This window comes from Trachypithecus francoisi, unplaced genomic scaffold, assembly GCF_009764315.1.
Source record: "Trachypithecus francoisi isolate TF-2019V2 unplaced genomic scaffold, Tfra_2.0 Contig00477, whole genome shotgun sequence".
Lineage (NCBI taxonomy): Eukaryota > Metazoa > Chordata > Mammalia > Primates > Cercopithecidae > Trachypithecus > Trachypithecus francoisi.
Window position 1 is genome coordinate 52754 of NW_022680665.1, and position 25238 is coordinate 77991.

Here is a 25238-nt window from a genome sequence, read left to right on the forward strand (position 1 = left end):
CCCTGTGCAGGGAAAAGGACTATGACAATAGTTTGCTTCTTGGACACCTAAATATATGTCACACAATTAGATGCTGGGGCTACTATGGCCACCTTCGAGAGGAATTTATGTCATGTTTTTGAATATTCCATGAGACTTCACTTTGACCAAGAAACAACCTCACTGCACAATCAACATGACAATGGGCACGTTCTCGTGGAACACAATGGATGTTCCATGTAATTACCAACACCCAACACTGCCTGCTGTACCTGGATAAACACCTCAGGTATCCTAGAAATACAAGTAGAGGTGATCCTGACACAGGCTCAATGACTGCAGACAATGGGGCATCTGAAGGATCCCCCTTTCACCTCTTTAGCTGTAGTGGTCCTCAGAGCTGCTCTGAAAGGGTTTGTTGCATGGGAGGAAGGAGACTGGGATGACAGTTCCAGAACAGTACCTTGTGCTTCCCATTCCCACTCCTGCCATTAGGTCCTGTGGGATTCCTCGTGGCCCATCATCTCTTCCAAAACCTTTGACATCTCATATGGGTCATAGAATCTAGCTCATAATATTTTTCTGACAAATAACTTTTCTGAATATCTTTTGTCCTCAACTATGTAACTAGTTTACTGACAAGAGAAATTATTTTGTGAATCTGGCCTAGTGATGGATGAATCTGGCCTGAGATCCCCTTCATTAATATCCATGAAAAGACTCACAGTCAAGACTCACTGGGACTCAGCATCTGTAATTCTATATAAGATGCTAAGCCACAATCCTGACACTAGATGGTAGACAAACCCCATAATAACCCTAAGATCTAAGCGTGATCATAGAAATACTGGGAGAGCTTAGGAGTGATAATGTTTCATTATCAATAGCCCCTAAGGCTGGAATGTGGTCTCTGTGTTACCTAGAGTACCTGGGAGGAGCTGCCAGTGTCCTGAGTTGTGGGAACCACTTCTGTGCTCTGTGCTCTGAGACTAGAAGCCCAGCCTTGCCTTCATGCCTGCCTTGGCTGTGTCCCCAAAGTCCACCTACTATGGAGCAAATTGTGCTTTGGAAATTCTTATCTTGAATCTCTAACCTCCAGTATAGCTGCATTTGAAGATAAAGCATATAAGGTGGTAATTGGGGTTAAAGGAGATGATAAGAGTGGGGCCCTGATTCAACAAGATTAGTGTCTTTATAAAAAGAGACCCCATTCAGCTCTCCTCCACCCCCAGCCTCCATGCATGCAGTGAGGAAAGGCCATGTGAGGACATGGACAGAAGGTGGCATCTGAAAATCAGAGGGAGGGTCCTCAGCAGAAAGCAGATCTTTCTGGATCTTTATCTTGGACTTCCCAGCCTTCCAAACTGTTAGAAGTAAGTGTCCTTCCTTTAAGCCATCCAGCCCAGGGAATTTTGGTGTGGCAGTCCCAGCAGACAATCTACTGCCCCTACATTCTCTGAGCAGGATCAGCCTCAGGAGGCAACTTGTGGACTTTGGACCCATCTTTTCTTCTCTTCCACCTTCTGTTCTGGCTGCCTGGTGAGGAAGGGGGACTGGGGCTTCATCCTCAGATGGTTTGTATTAAACATGAACATTTCTTTGATGATGAAGTTGTTAGCCTGCTTTTTCTCTTTCTGATCAGAATTGCATCAAATTGAATGAACTGCTTACTTCGTATTAATATCTGGGGATCTGCATGTTTGGTTCCCACTTGGATAATAGTCAGCATGTTGTGTGGATGCCATCTCCAGCCCCCTCCCTGTGTCCCAAGTGAGAGGGTCACTGTCACCTGCAAGGCTGGCTGGACTATGAACAGCATCCTAGTCTGGCACCAGTGTAAACCAGGCCTTACTCTGAGCTCCCGCTGGCTCCTGCTGCCCCGCTGGACATGATCCCTTCCTGGGTCAGGGGCAATGGGCCTGAACAGATGTCACTCTGGCCATCAGCAACCAAGATACCTTCAGAGGTAGGTGCTCCCTCCTCCTGTCCCCTGTCAGGCAGAAATCTTCCCTAGCAATGGCTCTGCACAGGAGCTGCTAAGGATCTGAAATCTTCTGAGGGAAACAGGCTGGGGGACACCTCTGAATTCACGTCCCCTCTTTGCTTCACATCCTCTTCCCACGTCCTTTATGGACACCTCTAGTGTATCTTGTGGGCATCACTGCCTGGAGCATGTCAGGATGTTTTCTCCCACCTCCTACTCTGAATTCATGATGCAAATTCATCCTCACTTCATACCTCGGTGGGCCATGCCTTGTTTCTCTTATGTGCATGGCCCGGCACATTGCTGAACCCATGGGTGTGGCCCTACTCCATGAATCTCTGTGGAAGGGTCATAGTTGGCAAGTTGTAGTTACTGGAGACCAGAAAGTAAAATGTCAAATATTGAGAAGCTTGTGCATGAAATAGACATAGACCATTGTCAACAGAGTCCCAGCAGCTGGTGAGCCATGAAAGCTGGGCAGAGAGATCCCACATCACCCCAGCCAGAGGAGAAGTTGGAAATGAGCCTTGGAGGGTCTTCATCCTGTGACCATGCAGCCTTTGAGCCACATGTGCTGCTTTCTTTGGTGGAAATGATCAGAAGAGGACTTGTCTATGCTGAGCTCTGGTGAAAAAACTTCCCTCCATTCAGGGCCCAGACTCACTATCCATCTCCTGGGCATCTGCTGCTCTGTGATTCCACACACCCCACATCAGGTCACTCATCATCCTCAGCAATGAGCAGCTCTCTGCTCTCAGCCCAGGGGAACATGGAAGAGGATCCTGAGCTTTATCACTCTCAGGGACTGTGGTAAGAAAGGGGCTATCAGGTGTTGCACCTGGTGTTCATTTTCAATGTTCACGTTCAATTTATTAAAGTTTAAAACTATACCTCATACTAGCAATCAAAGTTCTCTTTATATATAGACATATATCACATATTTTTTCATAAACAGATACATAGTATATACAAATATAGAAATATAACTTATTTCTAAAGGATTATATGTATTCAATATGTTAAGTTTATATTAGATATTCATATTACATACACACATAACTTTATGTTTATTTGTGTAGTATGCGGTCCTTTTCTTTCCAAGCAGAACACAGTCAGGCTAAGTAAAGACTTTGAGGACATTTGCTAACCGTCCCTCTTTGGCTCCAACAGGGTCCCAGTCATTCAGGACCAGGGAGGGCACAGCTGACAGCACCCATCCCAGGAATCCAGAACCAGTCCTGAGGTCTGGGTCCTGAGACTTTCACTCTTCCCAGACTGTGGGATATATGCTTAAAGAAGCACCTGTGAATTTGTGAGCAGTTTCCTTCCCTCAAGCCACTGCAGGGCAGCCCTGTGGACAGGGCCTGTGGTTCCTCCCAGGTCCTCAGCCCTGTGACTCAGGAGAGCAGATGCTTCCTCCACAGCTCAGTGCCAGCACCTGGCAGCTCTCAGGGACTTCTAGCCTGACCTTAGCCCTGGGCTAAGGACCCTATTCCAAATGTCTTCTCATTTATTGCAGTACCTGAAAGTCTGTCTTATTCTTTTTTTTTTTTTTTTTTGAGACGGAGTCTGGCTCTGTCGCCCAGGCTGGAGTGCAGTGGCCGGATCTCAGCTCACTGCAAGCTCCGCCTCCTGGGCTTATGCCATTCTCCTGCCTCAGCCTCCCGAGTAGCTGGGACTACAGGCGCCCGCCACCTCGCCCAGCTAGTTTTTTGTATTTTTTAGTAGAGACGGGGTTTCACCATGTTAGCCAGGACGGTCTCGATCTCCTGACCTCGTGATCCGCCCGTCTCGGCCTCCCAAAGTGCTGGGATTACAGGCTTGAGCCACCGCGCCCGGCCAAGTCTGTCTTATTCTTAAACTCAAAGTCCACAACTCCATAATTGTAAAAGCTAGCATTTGCCACCTGGAAAATTAGAAATGTGAATTCATTGTCATTCTCAGAGCCTGGCCTCTTCCAAGCCCACCAGGTAAAGTTGCCCATATGTTCACTCCTCTCCACACAACTTTACTTAGAATAATAGTGAAATGTAACAGATGGTAAAGCCTTTATCGCCTGCACAGAAGCCATCTTCTTCTCCTTTGGTGTCTAGGGCACCAGCTTTATCCTGCTGGGTATGGTAAGGACAGTGAGCCTCTCCCAGCCTGGGACAGGAGCAGGGATTAAGGGCACATGTGATTAGCTCCACAATGCAATGTCAGGGGAGTGAAGGAGGGGCAGGGACTTGGGGAAAAATTCAATCCTTCCTAAGAAGATGGAAGGTGAAGAGGTTTGCTTCACCTTCTAAAATCAATGACTTTATTTTTGATTTGGGAGCAGGGACACATGTTTCATTGCCCTGACTCCTTCCACATCTCCTCTTTCTCTTACAATAGCTCTGACTCAGTCTGTCCCTCACAGACTGTGTCCTGAAAATCTAATTTTCCCTCCTAATACGAAAACAAACCAACAAACAAAACCCTCTTACTCCTATCATGTGCTGTAAGATCTGACTCCTAAACTCTGTGATACCCAGATGGTATAGGAAATAATCATCAATTTTACCCAAGACATTTTCTAACTAAAAAGAATTCTTGTGCTAGCTCTTCTCTCAGAAAAATTTTCTCTGTCTCTTGACAAAACTGACACCAGAAACAAGGTGGAAATATTTCCAAGAACAGAGGACAACCATGCGCTCAGTGAGGTGAAAGACATCTCTTCCCCTTGCATTAGTTTCCAATGCTGCTGTTTAAATCGCCACAGTCTTATTGACTTCACACAACATAAATGTATTACCCTGTAATTCTAGAGATCAGAAGTCTCACTGAGTCAATGTTAAGGTGTCAGTAGGTCTGTATTACTTCTGGAGGCTGCAGAGAAGAGAACTGTATTCTCTGCTTTTTATCTTCCAGGTGCTCCCATATTTCTGCTTCCATGGCCCCTCCCTTCCTCAAACCACATCCCTCCCCATTGTCCCAGCTCTTCTCTGACTGTGAGCGTCCTCCTCTCTTTTAAGGACCTTTGTGGTCATATTGGTTTCATCTCGATAGCCAGGTTTCTTATTTTCAAAGTCCTTAACTTACATCTGTCAAGTTGTCTTTTTGCTATGTAAGGTAGAATTTGTATGATATGGCTCTGATGACTGGAGGAACACCAGGGTTCTTGATCTCACGACAATTTGGGTAAAACAACAAAGACACGAGTGGATGGAGTGGTTTAAGGAGAGAAAGGTTTAATATGCAAGAAGGAAGGAAGAAGAAACCAGTTCCCCCATACAGAGACAGAGAAAGGCAGGATTCAAACCAAGAGAAAACTCCATGTGCAGCAGAAAAGAGGCTTCCATATGAGGAGGCTGGAGGAAATGATGTCTGATTTGCAAAGGACTCTGGGGATTGGTTTGACCAGGCATGTCATTCATGTAGCCTGCAATGTAACTGGTCTTCTCACCATAGTCTTTTAATATGCAAACGCAGGGTGCCAAAATATTCTATACACATGGGGACATGTGGGGACAGCCATGTTGCCAGGCATACGTGGGAGCAAGGAAGAAGATGGTGGGAATTGCCATGTTTGGCTGGACTCAGTTTCTAATGGGCAGAATTTGCATATCAAAGCTTGCCAACCTGGCCCTAGGAGCCAGGGTTTTCCTGCTAGACAAGAAAATTTTCTGGAGCTGCTTTAAAGAAGGAAAACCTTCCCCAGTACCCCTTTTCCTCTCTATCTGCCTATAATAATTCCTTAATAACTCCTATAACATTTGGGTTCCAGAGACAAGGACATGGACATCTTTTGGGGTGGGGACATCATTCATTCCACTGCCATTAACATATTCCCCAAAATTGTCCCTCTCCAAAGTAAAATTTTAAAAATCGCAAAGTATTTTTATGAAACAAGAGAGCTGGACCAAATCTTAGACTCAGGTTTCTTTAAATTGTGAGCTGTAACTGTTGAGGTATGATCACTCCACTGTCTCTAATGTAGATTTATTGATGTGTAGACAGTTTTAGAGGATTTTTAAGTTTGTGACCCCGTGTAAACAGAAGAGTATCTGAGACAGGTCTCAATCAATTTGTAGGTTTATTTTGCCAAAGGTAAAGCTTATGGCCTGTGATACAGCCTTAGGATGTCCTGCAAATATGTGCCCAAGGTGATAGGATTACACGTTGGGTTTAAACACTTTGGAAAGACAGAAATTACGAGGAAAGACATAAATCAATACATGGAAGATATATGTTAGTTTGTCCTGGAAAGGTGAGATATCTTGAAGCAGGGGCTTCCAGGTCATACATGGATTCAAAGGTTTCCTGACTGGCCACTGGTTGAAAGAGTTAAGCTCTGCCTAAAGAGTTGAATTCATCATAAAGAAATACTTGAGTTTAGATAAGGGTGCATGGAAGCCATGGTTCTTGTCATGTGGAAGAATCCTGTGGGTAGCAAAGTAGATGGTGAATGATGCCTATCAGACGTTAAGAAAAAAATGTCAGATTCTTTGGAATAGACTTAGTAAGGGGAAGAGATTCCTCAAGAATGAAAATTTCCCTCACTACAGGCAACTTTGCAGGGCCACTTCAGAATACAATGAAGAAAAATCTTTAGAGTAAAATATTTAGATTTTCTTCAGGGCCTATTCTCTGTCATGTTGGAGTATGGTATCTTATTGCTACAAAGCATCTGTTTTGTCAGTCTAAAGATCTCTGTTGTAATGGTAATGCTGGTCAGTTGTGTCTGAACTCCAAAGGGAGAAGAGTATAATGAGGCACATCTAAACCCACCTGCCTGTCATGGCCTAACCTAGTTTTTCTTTTTTCTTTGAAGTTATCTCTGCCAGGAGAGGAGACTTTTCAGCTGGTTGGTGGATTACAACTTATCTTTTTGTTTTAACAACAGAACAACAATAACAAAAAATCACCTCATAAATTCAACGTAAAATAGATTGGTTTAAAAAAATTAAGCGCTTCCTGAATATTCCTACATGTCAAAGAGAGAGAAGTGATAAGAATAAAGATGGGAAATACCTCTCATAGAAAAGATGAACGATTTGTTTTATTATCTTAGTTCGGGTCCACCAGCAATGAGGATTCCTGTTTAGGCAGCAAATTTACTGGGAAGGAGGAAAATGAGGAAGGGAACAGAATATGAATGGTAAAAGACACATCAACAACCCACCTGGCTCAAGAGAAATGAAGATCAACCACATGTGGAAACATGGACTAAATTCCTCTGGGGTGTTCCACCTGATAGATGATGAAGCCGGGGTATGTATACACCTCATCCTGTCCTCACTGATTGTGAGCTGTCCCTCTTGTTCCATTTCAAGCTACTATAAAAGGTTCCTTGTCACCATGTAATTCATAAAGAACAGAAATGAATTTTTCCACACTTCTGGGGAATGGGAAATTTAAGATCAAGGCATGGGCAGTTTAAGGTCTGCTTTCTCTGCTTTCAAGATGATGGCTGGAGTAATGACTCCTTCAAAGAAAGAAAGGCCTTGTCTTAATATGACAGATGAACAGAAGAGAGAAAAAGATTCCAGCCTCATAAGCTCTGTTTATTGTGTCATTAATGTATTCCTCTAGAGGGCTCCACCCTCATGACCTAAACACATCCCAATAGGCCCCACCTGGCAATGCCATTACACTGAGATTTAACTTTACAACAGATGGATACTGGAGGACATAGTCAAACCATAGCACTTTCCTAAGAGATGCACATTCCAGGCCATCTGGCTAGCAAGGCAGGCAAGCAGATCTCTCTGCCCAAGGACATAAAGAACCTTAGACAAATATACGGCCATTGGAAGTGAACACAGGTACAACAAAGGGGAAAGCCCTAGATTACAAATGGGGACTGCTACATTCATCATGGTACAGTTAACCCTAGAATAACTTGGGTTTTAAATTTGCAGATTCATGTATATTTTCTTCTGTGTGTGTTACCTGTGAGCAAGCACTTTATAAGTAGTAAATATATTTTCTGACTTTTATGGTTTTCTTAATAACATTTTTTTCTTTAGCATACTTTATTGGAAAAATAGAGTTTACAATTGTATAACTAAAAAAGGGTTTAATCAACTATTTTATCACTAAGGCTTCCAGTCAAAAGTAATCTATTAGTACTTAAGTTAGGGATGCAAAAGTTCTACACAGGTTTTCATCTGCACCAGTGCTCAGTGCCCCAACCTCCACGTTGTTCAGGGGTCAACTGCTTTTTCAGTCTGTAGCTGCATCTCTCTGGAACAGCATCTTGGCAGGTGGGTTGCAAGTAAAGGAATCCAGAAAATAACATCTCAAGCTATGCTGAATTTGTATGATGATATGTAAAACCCACGGCATTTAGAAAACAGCAAATGCACAAAAAGACTTTTCCTAAATATCCCTTATCTACCTATAACCAAATTTTTCAGAAGGAAACATATTTTCAAGAAAATTCTTCCTGAGAATTTTTATCAGGAAGATTAACATAAAACAGGAACAAAAATAGAAGAGACTGGAAGTTGATACTTTAACCAGGCAGGTGCTTACCTGTTCTCTTGAGGATGCACTTCTATTCTCATCTATTCTCTCCCAGTTGCCTACACTTCCCAATTCCCTCTTCCGTAGAAAAGAAATATAAACACCTGGATTTCATTGACTTATCAGGTCATCACCCTGGGATGATATCCCACTGCACTTTAAGTTAATTTTGTTTCCATTTTCTCTTATTAATCTTTCTTTTGTTGGTTAATTTTCAGCAAGCAATTAGAGAACAAATGGAACTTTCTTCCTTTCTCCCAATATAACCAGTTCTCTTAAAATTCAGGCTGCTTACAAAGCAGCAGGAAGGTTTGTGCACAGGCTACAGCATTGTGATTTGGCTCCACTAGTCAGGCATCAGTAAAATTTTGTAGGGGCCTAGGCTGCAGCCCACTGATGCTGACATAGTTGGATCCACTTCCTCTGCTACTGAGCCAGGCTGGGACATTTTTGGGCACATTAGAGATATTAGATATAATGAGTGCAAATTCCTGTCCAGTTTCATCTGGATCCAACTGATTTCTCCATGTACATGGGCAGTTGTGTGATAAAAGACTGTCTCTTTCCTAATGATGTTAACAGGGAGGCTGGTGTCTGGGTCAAGATGATGTCCCCAGTCACTGATAAAATGTAAAAGAGGAAAATGTCATTGATGGTGCATGGCAGGGACATGCTCCGTACAGTGGCCACCCTCATTAAGAAAGATGAACTTTGGGAAATAATACTCAATGGCAGAAAAGAAGGTAGACTATGAAGGTGCCCAAAACAAGAATAAGGTGCAGCTCATTTAGTCTCTGGATATTAAAGAGACCTGTCACTCTTGATAATGGTGAATCTGTGAGTGCTGCATGCATTGAGAAAATTTAGTGTCATCTTTGTGTATTTGGAGTAAATTGCTTGAACTAATACTGGTAAGAACAATGGCATAACACCATTACCTAATACTTACAAATATATGGAGCATCATGTCAATGTATTTTATTTCTAATTTTTTTTAAAGGAACAATGATAAATTTACAGAAAAGTTGCAAGTATATGACAAATACCCCCTTCCCTAACCAGAATCAGAGGAGAGTCTTTTAAATACCTTAGAATTGTACCATCTAAAATTTTACTATGTGCTTCCTACAAAAAAGAATATCCCCCTAAATACTCCCCATACACCAATGAAATACGTTACTCCATCGACTCCTGAGGAATATTTCAAATTGTTAAAAAAAATCTAAACAATGTCTCTCGTAACAAATAGTCCCCAGTACAAACACATTCTCTGCAGACAAATTTCTGCTACCCTGATCTTACCTGGGACACCTGGGGACACTGAGCAGGTGCTGAGTTACTGACATGAGCCAGCCCTGCAGCTGTGCCCAGCCTGCCCCATCCCCTGCTCATTTGCATGTTCCCAGAGCACATCCTCCTGCCCTGAAGACTTATTAATAGGCTGGTCACACTTCATGTAGGAGTCAGACCCAGTCAGGACATAGCATGGACATGAGGGTCCCCGCTCAGCTCCTGGGGCTCCTTCTGCTCTGGCTCCCAGGTAAGGAAGGAGAACAAGAGGAGTTTACACAGCCCAGGGTTCTGGGTACTACTTCACTATTCAGGGAAATTCTCTAACAACATGATTAATTGTGTGGACATTTGTTTTTATGTTTCCAATCTCAGGTGCCAGATGTGACATCCAGATGACCCAGTCTCCATCCTCCCTGTCTGCATCTGTAGGAGACACAGTCACCATCACTTGCAGGGCAAATCAGGGCATTAGCAGTTATTTAAATTGGTATCAGCAGAAACCAGGAAAAGCCCCTAAGCTCCTGATCTATGCTGCATCCAGTTTGGCAAGTGGGGTCCCATCAAGGTTCAGCGGCAGTGGATCTGGGACAGAATTCACTCTCACCATCAGCAGCCTGCAGCCTGAAGATATTGCAGCTTATTACTGTCTACAGTATAACAGTGCCCCTCACACAGTGTTACACACCCGAACATAAACCCCCAGGGAAGCAGATGTGTGAGGCTGGGCTGCCCCAGCTGCTCCTCCTGATGCCTCCATCAGCTGAGAGTGTTCCTCAGATGTGGCCACACTCTGATGGTGTTGGTAGAGGGGGACATGAAGTCACCTCTGGACCCTAATTCTTTTCTCTTTCTCAGCCCCAACTGCACAGACATAGCAATGCCTCTCCTGATTTACTAAAGACAGAGATCATGACACCTGAGGAGTCTAGTTTGTGACTTCAGTTGGAGTTTATATAACACAGAAGAAGCCAGTGTAGATATTCTAAGCAGGAATTGTCTTAATACAGAGAATTAGAATAAACTACTGAAGTCTAAATAAAATGTGGAGATGAATCTCTAAATTTGTTTTATTTGCATAGAAATATTTCTCAAATGGGACATACAGGAAATATCAGTGGTCTTCAATATGTTGGAAGAACAAAGAGAAAGGTAGCATTTTATGAAAGAAGAAAAATGTTACCTATGGCTCTTTGAGAAAGTTCATTGGCACGAGGAAGAGTTCCAAACTGGCAAGCTCAGGCTGGTAAGCAGTAGTGGACAAAGTGAATCCTAGAATTATGTCAAGTTATCTCAGAAGTTGTGGATCAATTTGATTTCAGCTTACAAGAAGCCAAAGCAGTGAAGCTTGCAGAGAATTTTGTTATTGAAATATCAGGGATTTGGTGTAGATAGATCCTGCAGCTCAACACACAGAAAGCCAATCACTAAGACAACAAGCATTGCCAAGGAACAAGCGTTAATCAGGTGCTGCAGCCGAGGAGACGGGACATCATTCGCAAATGTATCTCCCTGAACTACTAAAATTAGGGGTTACATAGCAAGGAAGAAATGTGGGAAAACAAGAATTATGGAGGGGTAAGAAAGAGAATTTGGTCAACAGGAAGCAGGAGGTCAGTTAGGCAATCAAAATGGGTGACAGTTCTGACGTCTCACTGTACTGATTGAGTGATACATAAATTTCAGCTCCTTGATAGTATCTGGGAGACCTGATGGTTGGTTTACCGAAAAAACAGCTCAGGTAAGACAGATGTAACTCTCTTGAGTTTTAAGACTGAGGAAGTCAATTTCTATGTTTATTCAAAAAACCATAAACATTAGTTCTGTGGGATAATAGGGCCTATTTCAATTGCATTCTAGAAACAATATTTTTCACCCTGAGTGTCTTTCTCCTCTGATTTCTTGTCTTTGTTGTGTATGACATAATGACCCAATTCCTATGATTAATGTTGACACTACAACCTTTAAAAGCCAAGGATATAGTATTTAGGAAAGTTGATATTAGAAACAGGATTCTCTGGTGCTCCCTCAGAAAACAGAATGCATCTGCCCCTGAAGTACGGGCTATTTAACCGTGTGGTCCTCAGTCGTGTCTGGAAACTTAAGTCTGGGGTTGCTGAAGTTCTCAGCTTCCTAGAGTATCTTTCCAGGTGTTTCTCCAGTCCTCACCTTTGTCTCTGTGCCTGTCTTAGGTACCAATGGATAATATTGAGTCTTCCTTTTCTGACTTCCAAATCTCATGGGGGGACCTCTTATTGGTCAACTCTATAGCACACGAGAATTAAGGAGGGATATTTACATACGTTAAAATGATTTTCTCCCAAAAAGGCCATTTAAAAAAATTATGTTTGAAGCCACATATTGAAAACACATCCAGTTTTGTTTTCTTATTAATGCAAACTTACATTTGCAAATATTTTCAGGATTGTAAAGCTTGAAAACATATTTATTTGTCCATGGAATGATCAAACCCCTCTATAATTGAATGGAGTAATATTTTCTTGAAAATTTGTACTTATTGAAATAAAGGAATATATTTAACATTCGTGAAGCTGTGTTACAAATTATTGGACTTAAATTCAACTGTGTGGTTTGGTTTGGGAGGCTGATGTCTCCTGTGACCTGTCACAAGAATCTTGTGTAATGTTTAGTCACTGCTGTTCAGCATTGTCATTAAACAATTGATATCTACAGGCTGAATACAAGTTCAGTGTCCTGTAGAGGAACCACTCAGCAGAGCCCTTCCTTGATCAGCCAGATGACTGTGAACATGAGCATCCATGAACATGAAAATAAAAGTTTACTGTTATCAGCCACTGAGTTGTGTATTTAACCAGTTACCAATAATTAATGCATAAATGCTTCCAGATACAGTATTTACACCTCTTCCTATATAAACATATGTATTTTTTCTTAAATTGGTGCTATAAATGGGAATATTTTATAATCAAATTATGAAGTTATTAAGAGAAAAATACAAAATTAAAACATTAGTTTTCAATAAAAAATTAAAATTTACCTTATTTATGGAAAAATGTGTGTATATATTTAAGATACAGAGAAATGAATATATATTTATTTGATAAAATTTTGGCTACAAATATGTAGAGTATTCATATTTACATTCATTCTATTATATATGCAATATATACATATTTATAAAATATCTGAATTATATACATTTAAATAATTGTTGTTACATTCCACAAATAAATGGTATTCTGGACAACATATAATTCATACTCTTGCTACAGAAAATTCTTTGTGGCCTTTATTTTTAAAATTTTACCAGGCCGGGCGCGGTGGCTCAAGCCTGTAATCCCAGCACTTTGGGAGGCCGAGACGGGCGGATCACAAGGTCAGGAGATCGAGACCATCCTGGCGAACACAGTGAAACCCCGTCTCTACTAAAAATACAAAAAACTAGCCGGGCGAGGTGGCGGGCGCCTGTAGTCCCAGCTACTTGGGAGGCTGAGGCAGGAGAATGGTGGGAACCCAGGAGGCGGAGCTTGCAGTGAGCTGAGATCCGGCCACTGCACTCCAGCCTGGGCGACAGAGCAAGACTCCGCCTCAAAAAAAAAAAAAAAAAAAAAAAAATTTTACCAAATCGTTGTCCTTACCTAAAATGTTTTCCAATCCAGTAGAGGTCCAAGGGTAGGACTAGAGAAAATTTTGACTAATGTTAAATATTAACCATTGCATCCTATGAAAGTCTCCATTATGTTCATGCTCACAATGATGATATGTCAAATAGAGTTCTCACAACAATGGATGCTGGATGGAGTCACATCATTGCCATTGTCAAGGAAGCCCTGGAAATGTAAAAATCATAACATGGGTAAACTGCAAGGATTACATTTGATGATGACATTGCAAAGAGAACAGCAATTTAATAATATTGGCTGTTGGTTTTCATAGATCATCAGGCCTTAAAAGAAAGGCAACAAGATGATTTCAGACAAAGTCATTCCGCAAGAGCTATCACTAGAAGTTTCAAAAATGAACCATAATGGAGAAAAATAAAGCTTTCCAAGTGAATATTAATTGAAATGCCATTAATGAGCAGGGGCTTTTAACAATGAGGACAATTCAACATATGGACTTCAGTCAGTCACCTTTCCCAGCTTTCCCAGAGAGTTTCATGAACCAATGTTATGGAGGTTCCTGTGGGGACTCAATAATATGAGTTTCAACTAACTGAGATGTACAGGGCTACTGGCTCTTCTGAACACCTAATTTGCCAAGAAAACTGACCCCTCCAGAACCCTTAACATTGTACCACACATCAGGGCCTGGTATCGGGTGATTCCAGTGGACCTCTTGTAACATGAGGAGGGCAGTGGTTATTTTACTATATATGAGTTTGCCTTCCTTTTCGGTTATGTTTCTGCATAAAATATTATTTGAGGATTTTCAAAGTGTTTTCATCAGAGTCAGGAAGTTCTTCCATAATACGGCTTTGGATCAAGCAACTTATTTAACTCAAAACAGGTGAAGCAAAGTGTAGCTCATGGTCTTGTCATGTGCACAGGTACAGCTTTCCCTATAGACAGGAAAAATACCATTATCAGTTGAGCAAAGCTCACACACAAACCCTAGTTCTATTGAATTGCTATGCTGTCAGATGTGGTGGAGGCTTTAAAACACTAACTGTGTGAATGGTGCTTTTACTCCCATAAACAGAATATTTATATCTTGAAAATGAGCTATAGACCCATCATTGTTATGTCAACTGAACAGCTTGAAATACTCGATTTCTGTTTTCTCAGGGCTGTGGTTTTCTGGTTGATGATTCTGAATCCAAAGAGTTGACATAACAATTGTTTCATTAAATTGGAAGAAACGATATGATAAGCATGTGACCATTTAGACTTAATACAATACTGGACAAGCTGACAACACAGGGCATTAGGGTATGTGCTGCAGTCATAGGTCTAGCCCATATAAAGCAAGAGCAAATAGAATTGATGTTCTATATTTTAGAGAGGAAGTACAGAAAATATGGACCCTAGGGGACCTTCTGGAATGCTTCTATTTATTGCCATTTCCATGGTAAAACTCAGAGAAGATTTCAACAGTCATCAGGATGAAGTTCTAGGGATCACAGTCATGTGAGGCATTCCGTGCACTTGGATCTCCAGTGAAGCAAAGGGAAGATGAAACGCATAGTGGGATATGGAGGGGTAAACACCAGAGACAGCCTCCTGGTCAGCTGTCATGACATGAGTGAGACTAGGAGACAATGAGTGAGTGAGGGCGACATGAGTGAGACTGGGAGACAATTATGCTGCACGAAAGTCAGCAGCCAAGAAAGAACATGTGCTATGTTCTCTTTATGTGAAATCCTTAAAAAGAAAGTGGAATCTATATGAACAATAAGCCAACCAAGGATTTTCTGTTCTGTGAAGTGGAAAGCAAGTTGATTCCTGAAGAGCAGAACAAAACTTTTTGGAGTTGTAGAAATGCTGTGTGTATTGATTTTGCTTACAAGAATGCATTTATTTATAAAACCTTATTTAACAGTACGCCTAAAATCAGTGTACTTGATTGGAATCTTTTTTTTTCAATAAAATTGTTTAACAGTGAATAGTGAGTAATTGCAAATCCAATTAAGTAACGTTGTCTTCACATCTTTTATTCTTGCAGTGTACTGGAAGCTACATGAGCCAAAAGTTATTTCTGGGAGATAATCACAGCCTGACACTAAAGAATTGTGTCTCTTCTGGCAATAGCTCCCTTTTCCAGGTATTTTTGGATTTTTCCAAGAATTTAAATGTATTTCACAGGTTAAATCAAAATGGTAGGCTTTTAATATACATTTCTTATTTATATCAGCTAAAATTCTAAACAATAAAAAGTGATTAAAAATTAGTAAAGAATTTAAATGCAAGGAAATATTTTTTAAGTTAGGGAAAGAAACCCAACATATCTTATGGTTCATATACATTTTTCGTAAATTAAAATTACCTATCAAGAGTTCTTATAAAATCTGTAATACTTTTTACAATGTGTGTTCACTAAATGTTTAGATATACAGATGGACTCCATTTTTCTTTTTTCTTAAGTTTTTTTATATTCATAACAGATGCCAGTCTTTAATTTCTTTGTTTGGTTATATCCATATTAATTTTTGGACTACAGGATGTTATGACCTCCTATAATAATTCTGAGAGTATTTTTTTGGTTCACATGAATCTTTGTGTAATTTTGATAAGCAGCTTGTCACTAAACACCAAATATAAAGTTGGAGTTTTTTTTCTGGGTAACTTTTTATTACAGCTTTCTTGTCACTTTTGAGGCAAGACATAGGCAGGACTTTACTCTGGACCAGATGTGAGGCTGGCCAAAACAGGAACAGGGTTCTGAAAGGCCCTCTTCATAAGGCACGCTCACTAATGCCAGGACAGTTTACCACTGCCATAGCAACATCCAGAAGTCACAGCCCCTTGCTATAGCAACACCTGGAAATTCCTGCCCCTGCCATGGCAACACCTGGAAGCTGGGGCACACCACCCACTTTCTAGCTATTTCTGAACAACCCGCCCCTTAATTATCACATGATTAAAAGTAGGTATAGATGTCACTGTAAAACTGCCCCTGGCTGCTCCTCTCAGCCCTCTGCCTATGAAATAACCCTGCTCTGCAGGAGTAGTCACAGAGTGTAACACCACTGCCGCCTCAATAAAGCTGTTTTCTTCTATCACCGGCTTACTCTTTCATTCCTTCCTGAGCAAAGCTGAGAATTTGCCTTGCGTCAATATTGAGTCAGCCACTCACCACTAGAGATGGTGAGAGGCAGCCTTTGATGTGGCAATGAGATGGCAGAAACAGCGGAGAAGCAAGACAGCAAGACACAGCACGAGATGGCACTTTATGAGAAGAAGGACACAGTGATCAGCAATGGGCAAGACAGCTATTGGAGACGTGGCAATACAGAGACCAGTGAGAGAGGGCGAGACAGTGATCAGCGCTACAGTCATCGAAGCTACAAAGTTGCTAACATTAGCAATGCAGAGCTGTTAGCACTGGCCAGAGGCTATTTTAAGAGCCATCATCTTTCCTGACAGGCGGTGGGGCCCTGGGGATGGGCAAGTGGCCACAGAGCCACTGTGTCATGCAGGCCAGCCGCTCTGTGCTCCAGTTCCCCCACGGGAGCCCAATGCACCCAAGCTGGGGACCCTGGAGAGATCTTCACGCAGGCCCCACGTTAGAGACTGCTTGGCACCATTTTGGCTCCTGCATACCTGTAAGGGTCCCCTCTGCCCACTTGTCCTATATCGGATGATCCAGGGAATAAGGCCTTTGGCTAGATAGTCCATTTGAAGTCCCCCATAGCACACCTGACTACATCCTCATTGCTCTTTCTCTTAGTCATTTCTCCTCCATTGCCATTTTATTTAACCATCAGCCATTTATCCTATTTTCTGCCCTGATATATATATTTGGTTTGCAGTTTTGACTTTGGCTCACTGCTAATTAGGTTTGTGCAATTGTTTAAGTCAGGACACTTGGATGTAAGAATTCTTCTGTTCTGTTGACTCTAAGAAGCCAGAGTCACATTGTTCTATGGCCCCAACCAGGCCTTTGGGGCTCACTGTTGGCCACCCCACTGAAGCTCCAGGATTTTCTGCATTGTTCAGTCCCTGGATACTCCAGGATTTCCTGGCATTTGGTGTGGGGACACTCTTAGGCTAATACTTGGGTACTCTGGCTTTTCAGCATTTGGTATTTTAGGCCTGTATCTAGATGCTCCAGAGTTTTCAGCCTTGACATTCCTCCTTGGATTGTGCATTGGAGGCTCAACCTACAGGAATCTTGGTTTGGTTTGCCTTTTCTTATTTTCTGCCCTAAAGTTATCATTTTCCATAATTGTTTTCTTATTGTCACTTTATTTACACTTTTTCTTCTACATTTTACTTAATAAAAATATTGCTTAAAGCCCAGTGCGGTGGCTCATGCCTGTAATCCCAGCACTTTTGGAGGCCAAGGTGGACGGATCATTTGAGGTCAGGAAGACCAGCCTGGCCAACAGGGTAAAACCCTGTCTCTACTAAAAATACAAACAAATGAGCTAGACGTAGTGGCACATGCCTATAATCCCAGCTACTTGGTTGGGTGGCTGAGGCACGAGAATCACTGGAACCCATGAGGTGAAGGTTGCAGTGAGCCAAGACTGCACTATGGCACTCCAGCCTGGGTGACAGAGGGACAGTCTGTCTCAAATAATAATAATAAATAACAATTTAAAAATAAAAAATAAAAATACTGCTTTAGTCATATTTTGTTCACTAACAAATGCTTACATTCCACTTTCAGAATGTCTTGCTAACTATATGTACACCTTCTATACAGGAAGTGGAAATCTGAGATGAAAACAATGATGGCCCGGTCACTTTTCCTCTTGTTGGACTTAGAAAAACTTCTGTTTCCAGTAGAACTTGTTAGAATTGGGAACAATGGTGAGCATCACAGAGGACCTGCCACTAGGGTGTCTATTAGGTTATTGGAGCAAATTCAAATGCAACTTAAAGAAAAAACTCTTTCTATCACAACACTGCTTGGGTTTAGCACAAATTAGAAAACCAAGAGACTTGTCTTAAACATGATTCCGTACGTTATAATACTATTTTACATTTTGACTTATTCTGTAAAAAAGAAGAAAAGTCGTCTCTTGTGTACATTCTTTTGTGGCCCTTTACTGCCTCCTGTTATTAGCCAGGTGTGGTGGCACATGCCTGTAATCCCAGCAAGTAGCTTGGGATTCCCAAGTAGGGAAGCTGAGGCAGGAGAATTTCTTGAACTAGGGAGATGGAAGTTACAGTGAACCAAGATCGTACCACTACACTACAGCCTGGGCGACAGAGCAAGATACTGTCATTAAAAAAAAAAAAAAAAAAAAAATTGTAGCTTTGAAGCTTGGAATTTTAAACATCTATTTGACTAGAAATTCACAGTTCCTTCTCTTTAAAATAATGCAATGTTTCTTTCAAGAATGAACCTGGTTTGATGCCTCTCTCCCCAACATGATACAAGTGTGACATAAATCTATGAAAAATTCCATTTCCCTGTGCCTACAACTACTACCTGGGATTGAAAAACTTTTTCCTTTGCTCTAGTCCTTTCTTCTACACCTAGTTCCACCTAATCTGTGGCTCAAAACAATACTTGTCAGGAAAGATTCTGGAAAGAGCAAGAAAGACTTCCTTAGAGGTGTCAGAGATTCCTGTACCAATATCTGCCCATCTCTAGAGGGGGTTGTGAGTATGAGGAAGACCAGAGCTTGTAAATCTTCTACTTACTTTTACTCCCACTGTATTTCCTAACAACAACCACAGCAACACCTGTAACATGATAGGACAAACGTTTACTACTTCCAAGGCTTTTGTCTCAGTAAATCTCCTCTACATCTATCTCAGGCAGCTAGGTTTCATACTCTTACAAATAGTACTGTAGCTTTCTGTTCATAATTGCAAAAGCAGACAAGATCCAGTGTAATACAGGCATTCCTTAAGCCGGTTACCATTCAGTTTTTGGATCACCACTGCACACATATACCCAGCATATGTCTATTATATATGTAGAAATCCATATATGCAAGAGTTACAATAGCTTGTGTTTTCTGTTGTTATTGTATTTTCCTCTTATATCATCTTCCCCTATTTGTCATTAAAAAAAAATCTGTTCACGTCAATCTAAATTAATTATTGGATCATCAGTAGATAAAATATTTTATTTGATAACACAATGACCCAATGAATATGTTTCTTTTGCAAGACATAGTCTTCATTTTCAAGATAACAAGCCTGACAAAATTATATTGGAGCAAGTCCACAAGTAATGATGGTAACTTATCCTTATTGTCCTGAGGCAAGAATAAGACAAAAGATAACAAGGTTACAAAAAAAAATAAAGATTACAAAGATTACATAAGAAAGAAGGGCAGCAACAGTACATGGTAACCTTTTATAGGGTAACATCTTGATAATGGATGATGAGAAGTAATGAGTTAGAGAGGGATGGGTGAGAATGATTGAAGGTCTGAGTACTTTAGCACAGATTAAGACCAAATCATTAGGATTTAAAGAGTTGTGTAGAATTAGTGAAGGAAAAGCCTTAGAATTAAATCTGGCTGTGGATAAAACATTCTTGGACTAGATTGAAGATTCTTTTCTGTGCTAAGTAAGTATATTTATGATAATGATGACTGTAGTGCTGAATATTTAATCAATAAAAACAAAATTAATTGTCGCATACATAATGTCCTGAATACTATTGTAAATGTTTTATCTTATTTTCTATAAACTGTCTACAGCATTGTAAGGTAGGTACCACTATTGTCACAGTCACACAGATATGGAAACTCAGACACAGGGAAGTTAAGTTACTTGATCAATTTCAAGCAATCTGCAAGCCATGGAGCATCTATGTCAGGGCCTGCCAGGACATGTGACTGTAAACAGAAGTTTTTCACTTTTGACTCAAAGAGGGTGTGTGTCTGGGTTAATGGAAAGCTTCAAGACCCTCACAAAACATTACTAATAGGCAAATGAAAAGTGTATCTGGAAGATTAAGTTTTAACAGACTCTTCATTTCAATAGACCCAATAATGCACTTAGGGAGATGACTGGCCATATTGAGGATAGGAAGAGAGAAATGAAAACAAGGCCTCTAATATTGTTCTTAACAGCCTTGTGCCAAACATCATCTGGGTGGATTTAGGTGATTAAGGAGAAGAAAGACACAGGAGTGAAATTCTGTGAGCACAAGGGGGAAGTTCTACACTCAGACTGAGCCAACAGACTCTTTTGACCTGACAACCAGGGAGGTGCAGGATGCTCAGGGCAGAGAGGAAGAAGCAGGTGGTCCCTGCAGCTGGAAGCCCAGCTCCCACCCCAGCTGCTTTGCATGTCCCTCCCGGCTGCCCTACCTTCCAGAGCCCTTATCAATGCCTGGATCAGAGCTCTGGGGAGGAACTGCTCAGTTAGGACCCAGAGGGAACCATGGAAGCCCAAGCACAGCTTCTCTTTCTCCTCCTACTCTGGCTCTCAGGTGAGGGGAATATCAGGTGGTTTTGCACATTAGTGAAATCTCCTGACACCTATAGAAATATAATTAAAATTCAATGTAGATCAACAATTTTGGCTCTACTCAAAGACAGTGGGTTTGATCTTGATTATATGAGTGCATTTCTGTTTTCTTTCCAATTTCAGATACCACCGGAGAAATTGTGATGACGCAGTCTCCAGCCACCCTGTCTTTGTCTCCAGGAGAAAGAGCCACCGTCTCCTGCAGGGCCAGTCAGAGTGTTGGCAGCAACTTAGCCTGGTACCAGCAGAAACCTAGGCAAGCTCCCAGGCTCCTCATCTATGGTGCATCCAGCAGGGCCACTGGCATCCCAGACAGGTTCAGTGGCAGCGGGTCTGGGACAGACTTCACTCTCACCATCAGCAGCCTGGAGCCTGAAGATGTTGGAATTTATTACTGTCAGCAGTATAATGACTGGCCTCCCACAGTGATTCAACATGAAACAAAAACCTTGACAAGACCATCAATGTTTATTAGATTACACCAGCTGCTTCCTTTACAGACAGCTAGTGGGGTGGCCACTCAGTTTTAGCATCTCTGGTCTATTTGGACATTTTAGAGTTCAAGTTGTCAAGTCCAAAATTACTTATGTTAGTCCATTGCATCACTCTATTTCAGCGTGGCTATTTTGTTCATTTAAATGCATTTTAGAAGGCATCTCTGTTTGTGGCATCACAAAGAGTTTAATAAACCTTCTGTGCAAAAATCAACAACAAACACACTTTTAAAGCTGAAATATCAAAACTATTTCAGCACTCTGAAAATTGGCAAAGCATAAAATAATTAAGGATGCATATTCTTTATAGAAAACAAAAGTACTAGTGTTTTGAGTTAGGACAGAAAAAGTCTGTAACCTTTTGCCTGTGACAGCACCCTTCTACTCCCAGTTCAGTCAACATGAATTACAGAACTGGAGTTTTACCAGTGTGAGGATAGCAAATGAAACTGGCAGCTTGCTGCCAAAGGGGGTGGACTTGAGTAAAGTCAAGGAGTGGAAAAAAATTCTTCAGTGTTTCCAGTTAAACATGTAGAACTCCATAGGAAATAAACAGAAAAAGCCCACAGCTTTGCTAGTCCAAGATGATGCCCTGTTGGGGTCAAGTAGTACATCTGCTGATGGCAAATAGCAGATTCCTGGATAAGACAGACCCATATTGCTGAAACAATCTCTGCACACATTCCTAGTGACCTAGAAGCTATAGATATGCGTGATGAGACCCAGGAGTTTCCAGTTCAAAGTAAAACAAGAGGGAGGTAAGAACTAGCTGCATTTTGCATGCAGTTTGCTTTTTAAACTACACACAGATGGGTTGACAGAAGACAGATTTATAACCTCCAGATATTTCAGCAAAACATCTCAAATCATTGCTGACCACTTCGCTATGCAGATACATGTACAGTTCCTATAAATTCAAGCTAAGGATTAATATTAAGAATAAAAAGAAGCAGAGATATCCGTGGTCAAACACCATGTGAGATAATAGATTTTTCAATATCACGCATGAAAATACATTTAATACATCTAATCCACTGAATATTATAGCTCAGCCTATCCTATCCTAAATGTGCTCAGAACACTTACATTAGCTTACTGTTGGTCAACGTTATCTTACACAAAGCTTATCTTACAATAAAGTGTTGAATACCTCATGTAATTTATTGAATATTGTACTGAAAGAGAAAATAGTTGTATGAATACTAGAAGTTCTGTTTCTACTTGAATGCATATCACATTCACATGATATGAAAGTCAAAAATTACAACTCCATCTCTCATAAGTCAGGCACTATCAGTAAGTACAGACAAGTAACTAAGAAGAAATTAAAATATGATCAGAAAAAAACAATTCCAGGCCTGACATGCTGGCTCAAGCCTGCAATCCCAGTACTTTGGTAGGCTGATGCAGAAGGATTACTTGATGCCAAGAGAATGAGACCAGGTTGGGTGGGCAAAATAGTGACACACTTATCTTACAATTAAAAAAAAAAAAATAGGAGAGAGTGGTGGCATGTCCCTAGAGTCCCAGCTACTCAGGAGGATGAAGCGGGAGAGCAGCTGGACCCCAAGAGGCTGAGGCTGCAGCAAGCTATGATCACACCACCACACTCCAGCATGGCTGAAAGAGTAAGATCCTATTTCTAAAAAAAATAAGTTTAAAATAAGAAAGCCCATAATCTTAAGAGAGGTACTATAATATGCTATCAACAATGTATAATTTTCAGTTTAACAACTCCTGGAAAAAAACAGAGAAGTATGAACAATATCAAAGGAACAAAAATAAAGCAGCTACAATAATAACAATGGAAAATAGTCAATGAAAACTAATTCTAACTTGCCCTAATTATTGGATTTAGCAAAGACTACAAAGCAGTTAATATCCAGGTGTTCAAATAATTATTTTTAAAACTATGATCATCAATATAAAAAGGAATTTTTTTTTTTTTAAAGAAGATTCGGATAGGAGGACCTCAAGAAAAGACATGGAAAATATAAAATATGACCAAATAGGCACTCTAGAAATGAAAACTGCAATAACCTAATTTAAATATTTATTACCTAGGTCTAATAGCAATTTGAGATGGCAGAACAATCAGTTAACTTGAAAATAGAGGAAAAGAAATTATTGAGTCTAAAGAAAATATTTAGAAAAAAAAGAAGACTTCAGAGATTTATAGCTCAGAGTGAAGGATACCAAAAAATGTATAATGAGAGTCACAAAGGAGGAGAGAAAGAGAAAGTGGCAGAAAAAATATTTGGAGAAATAATGACAACAACTTTTCAAAAGTAATACAAAAAATCTCAAATGAAAAAATTTAATAAAAACCTTTTAAATAATCAGTAGAAATTAATAACTGAACACATTATATTAAAATGTTGAAAGACAAAGAGAATCTTCATTGCATCAAGAATGAAAGCAGATACTTTATACAGAGAAACAACAACATAGCCATTGGCTGAGTTTTCATCAGGACCAATAGAGGGTAGAAGGAGTGAAATGCCATATTTAAATGCTGAAAGGAAAAAAAAGAAGACAAACAGGAAGTCTATATCCAGTGAAAATACCCTTCAAATCTAAAGAAAAAAGCAAAAAAATTATTTGATAAACAAAATACATTCATTCATAGCAGCTTTGTCTTGCAAGACATTTGAGAGAAAATCCTTCAGAAGCACAGGAAATGACATGAGACAGGAACTTTGCTCCTCTGGAAGAAATGATGGCCTCAAAAGTTGTAAGGAACAATAAGTCTAAAAGGATAAAAATACACTTAATGTTATTTATACAAAGTTCAAGACAGGAAAACCTAAATGATTGCGTAGATGTCAGAAAGACAGTTACTTTTGCTGGGTGGGAGGGGTGACAACCGACAAATTGTCCATGAGGGAAGCACAAGGGAATGTGAAATACTCTCTCATTCCACTGGGACAATGAATTACACATAAATTTTATTCAGTTGCACATTCAAGATTTACGCACTTTGGCTACTTTATCAATTGAAATAAAACTAATAAAAACCAAACCTAGACTCTTTCACACTAACCAGTAATCACAGCCAAGAGCCCAGACTAATTTGGAATATTACTTTAATTACCCTTTCTTGACATTTACACTTTTTATCCAGCTACAGTTTGACAGCTCTACCTCTGGCCCATTCTTTTGGAAGACCCCATAGCCATAGGTCAGGTAACACCTATGGAAGACTTATAAATGACATGATTGATTAGTATTTACCAGCTAACAAGTTATAACACAGACTGTCCTATGCAGAGGATACAATACGTGTCAGTGAGAGAGTCCCTTCAGCACAGAAAAGAAGCGTGAACTACACCTTCAGAATATGGTCCAGTGTTTAGAGTTCATCAGATGAACACAGATCAAGGTGTCCTCTCATCTGGGTATGGGAAAGTGAAATGACTGTGGGTTCTCCCCAGATCAGTGGCCCGTGGATCTGGAGAAGTGCATATGAAACTCATATTTGTTCACATCCACTGTTACTTCCTGGCTTCACCCATAGGAATGATAGTCTGGCTTCCCAGTTACTTAGGAACTCTGCACACAGGCTGTCAGTTACTAAAACAACAACTAAAAACAGTGACTTTTGTTAATGTATATCAGTAGGTACATCCTGGAGGAAAAAAATGAGCAGAGGGGATATATTTTAATATCAAATAAAAAATCACAACCTTGTGACTCCTTTATCTTCCCGTATAATTCATAAAGGTTGTGCTGACATTTCACAGTATCAAATGAATCTTATATATTCATCCCTGTGGCTTTGTCCTTCTCCAACCTGAGCCCACGTTTGGGCCATCCACTGGCATCTGAGTACACCTGTGAGATGATCACTCTCCAAACAGGATTAATGCGGCAACTCACAGGCAGCTCCATGCTGAGTCTCCTCTCGAACCC

The 25238-nt window shown here is 40.6% G+C and overlaps 1 long non-coding RNA gene and 2 gene segments (V, D, J or C); 2 read left to right on the top strand and 1 right to left on the bottom strand.

Annotated features, from left to right (window-relative positions):
* LOC117084344 overlaps positions 1 to 9837 on the bottom strand; it is a 41064-nt gene extending 31227 nt beyond the window's left edge. The window contains exon 1 of one of the 2 annotated variants that reach the window (XR_004437411.1): positions 9758 to 9837. This is a non-coding gene — a long non-coding RNA (uncharacterized LOC117084344). Of the gene's footprint in view, positions 1 to 8464; positions 8539 to 9757 lie in introns of those variants that run through there. The other variant, XR_004437408.1, reaches the window with a different exon arrangement.
* On the top strand, positions 9765 to 10458 carry LOC117084329. The segment is given in 2 exon segments: positions 9765 to 9995; positions 10121 to 10458. Coding segments are annotated over 2 exon segments (378 nt in total).
* Positions 10459 to 20633: 10175 nt separating this feature from the next.
* Positions 20634 to 21377, top strand: LOC117084350. The segment is given in 2 exon segments: positions 20634 to 20794; positions 20956 to 21377. Coding segments are annotated over 2 exon segments (456 nt in total).
* The last annotated feature ends 3861 nt before the right edge of the window (positions 21378 to 25238 follow it).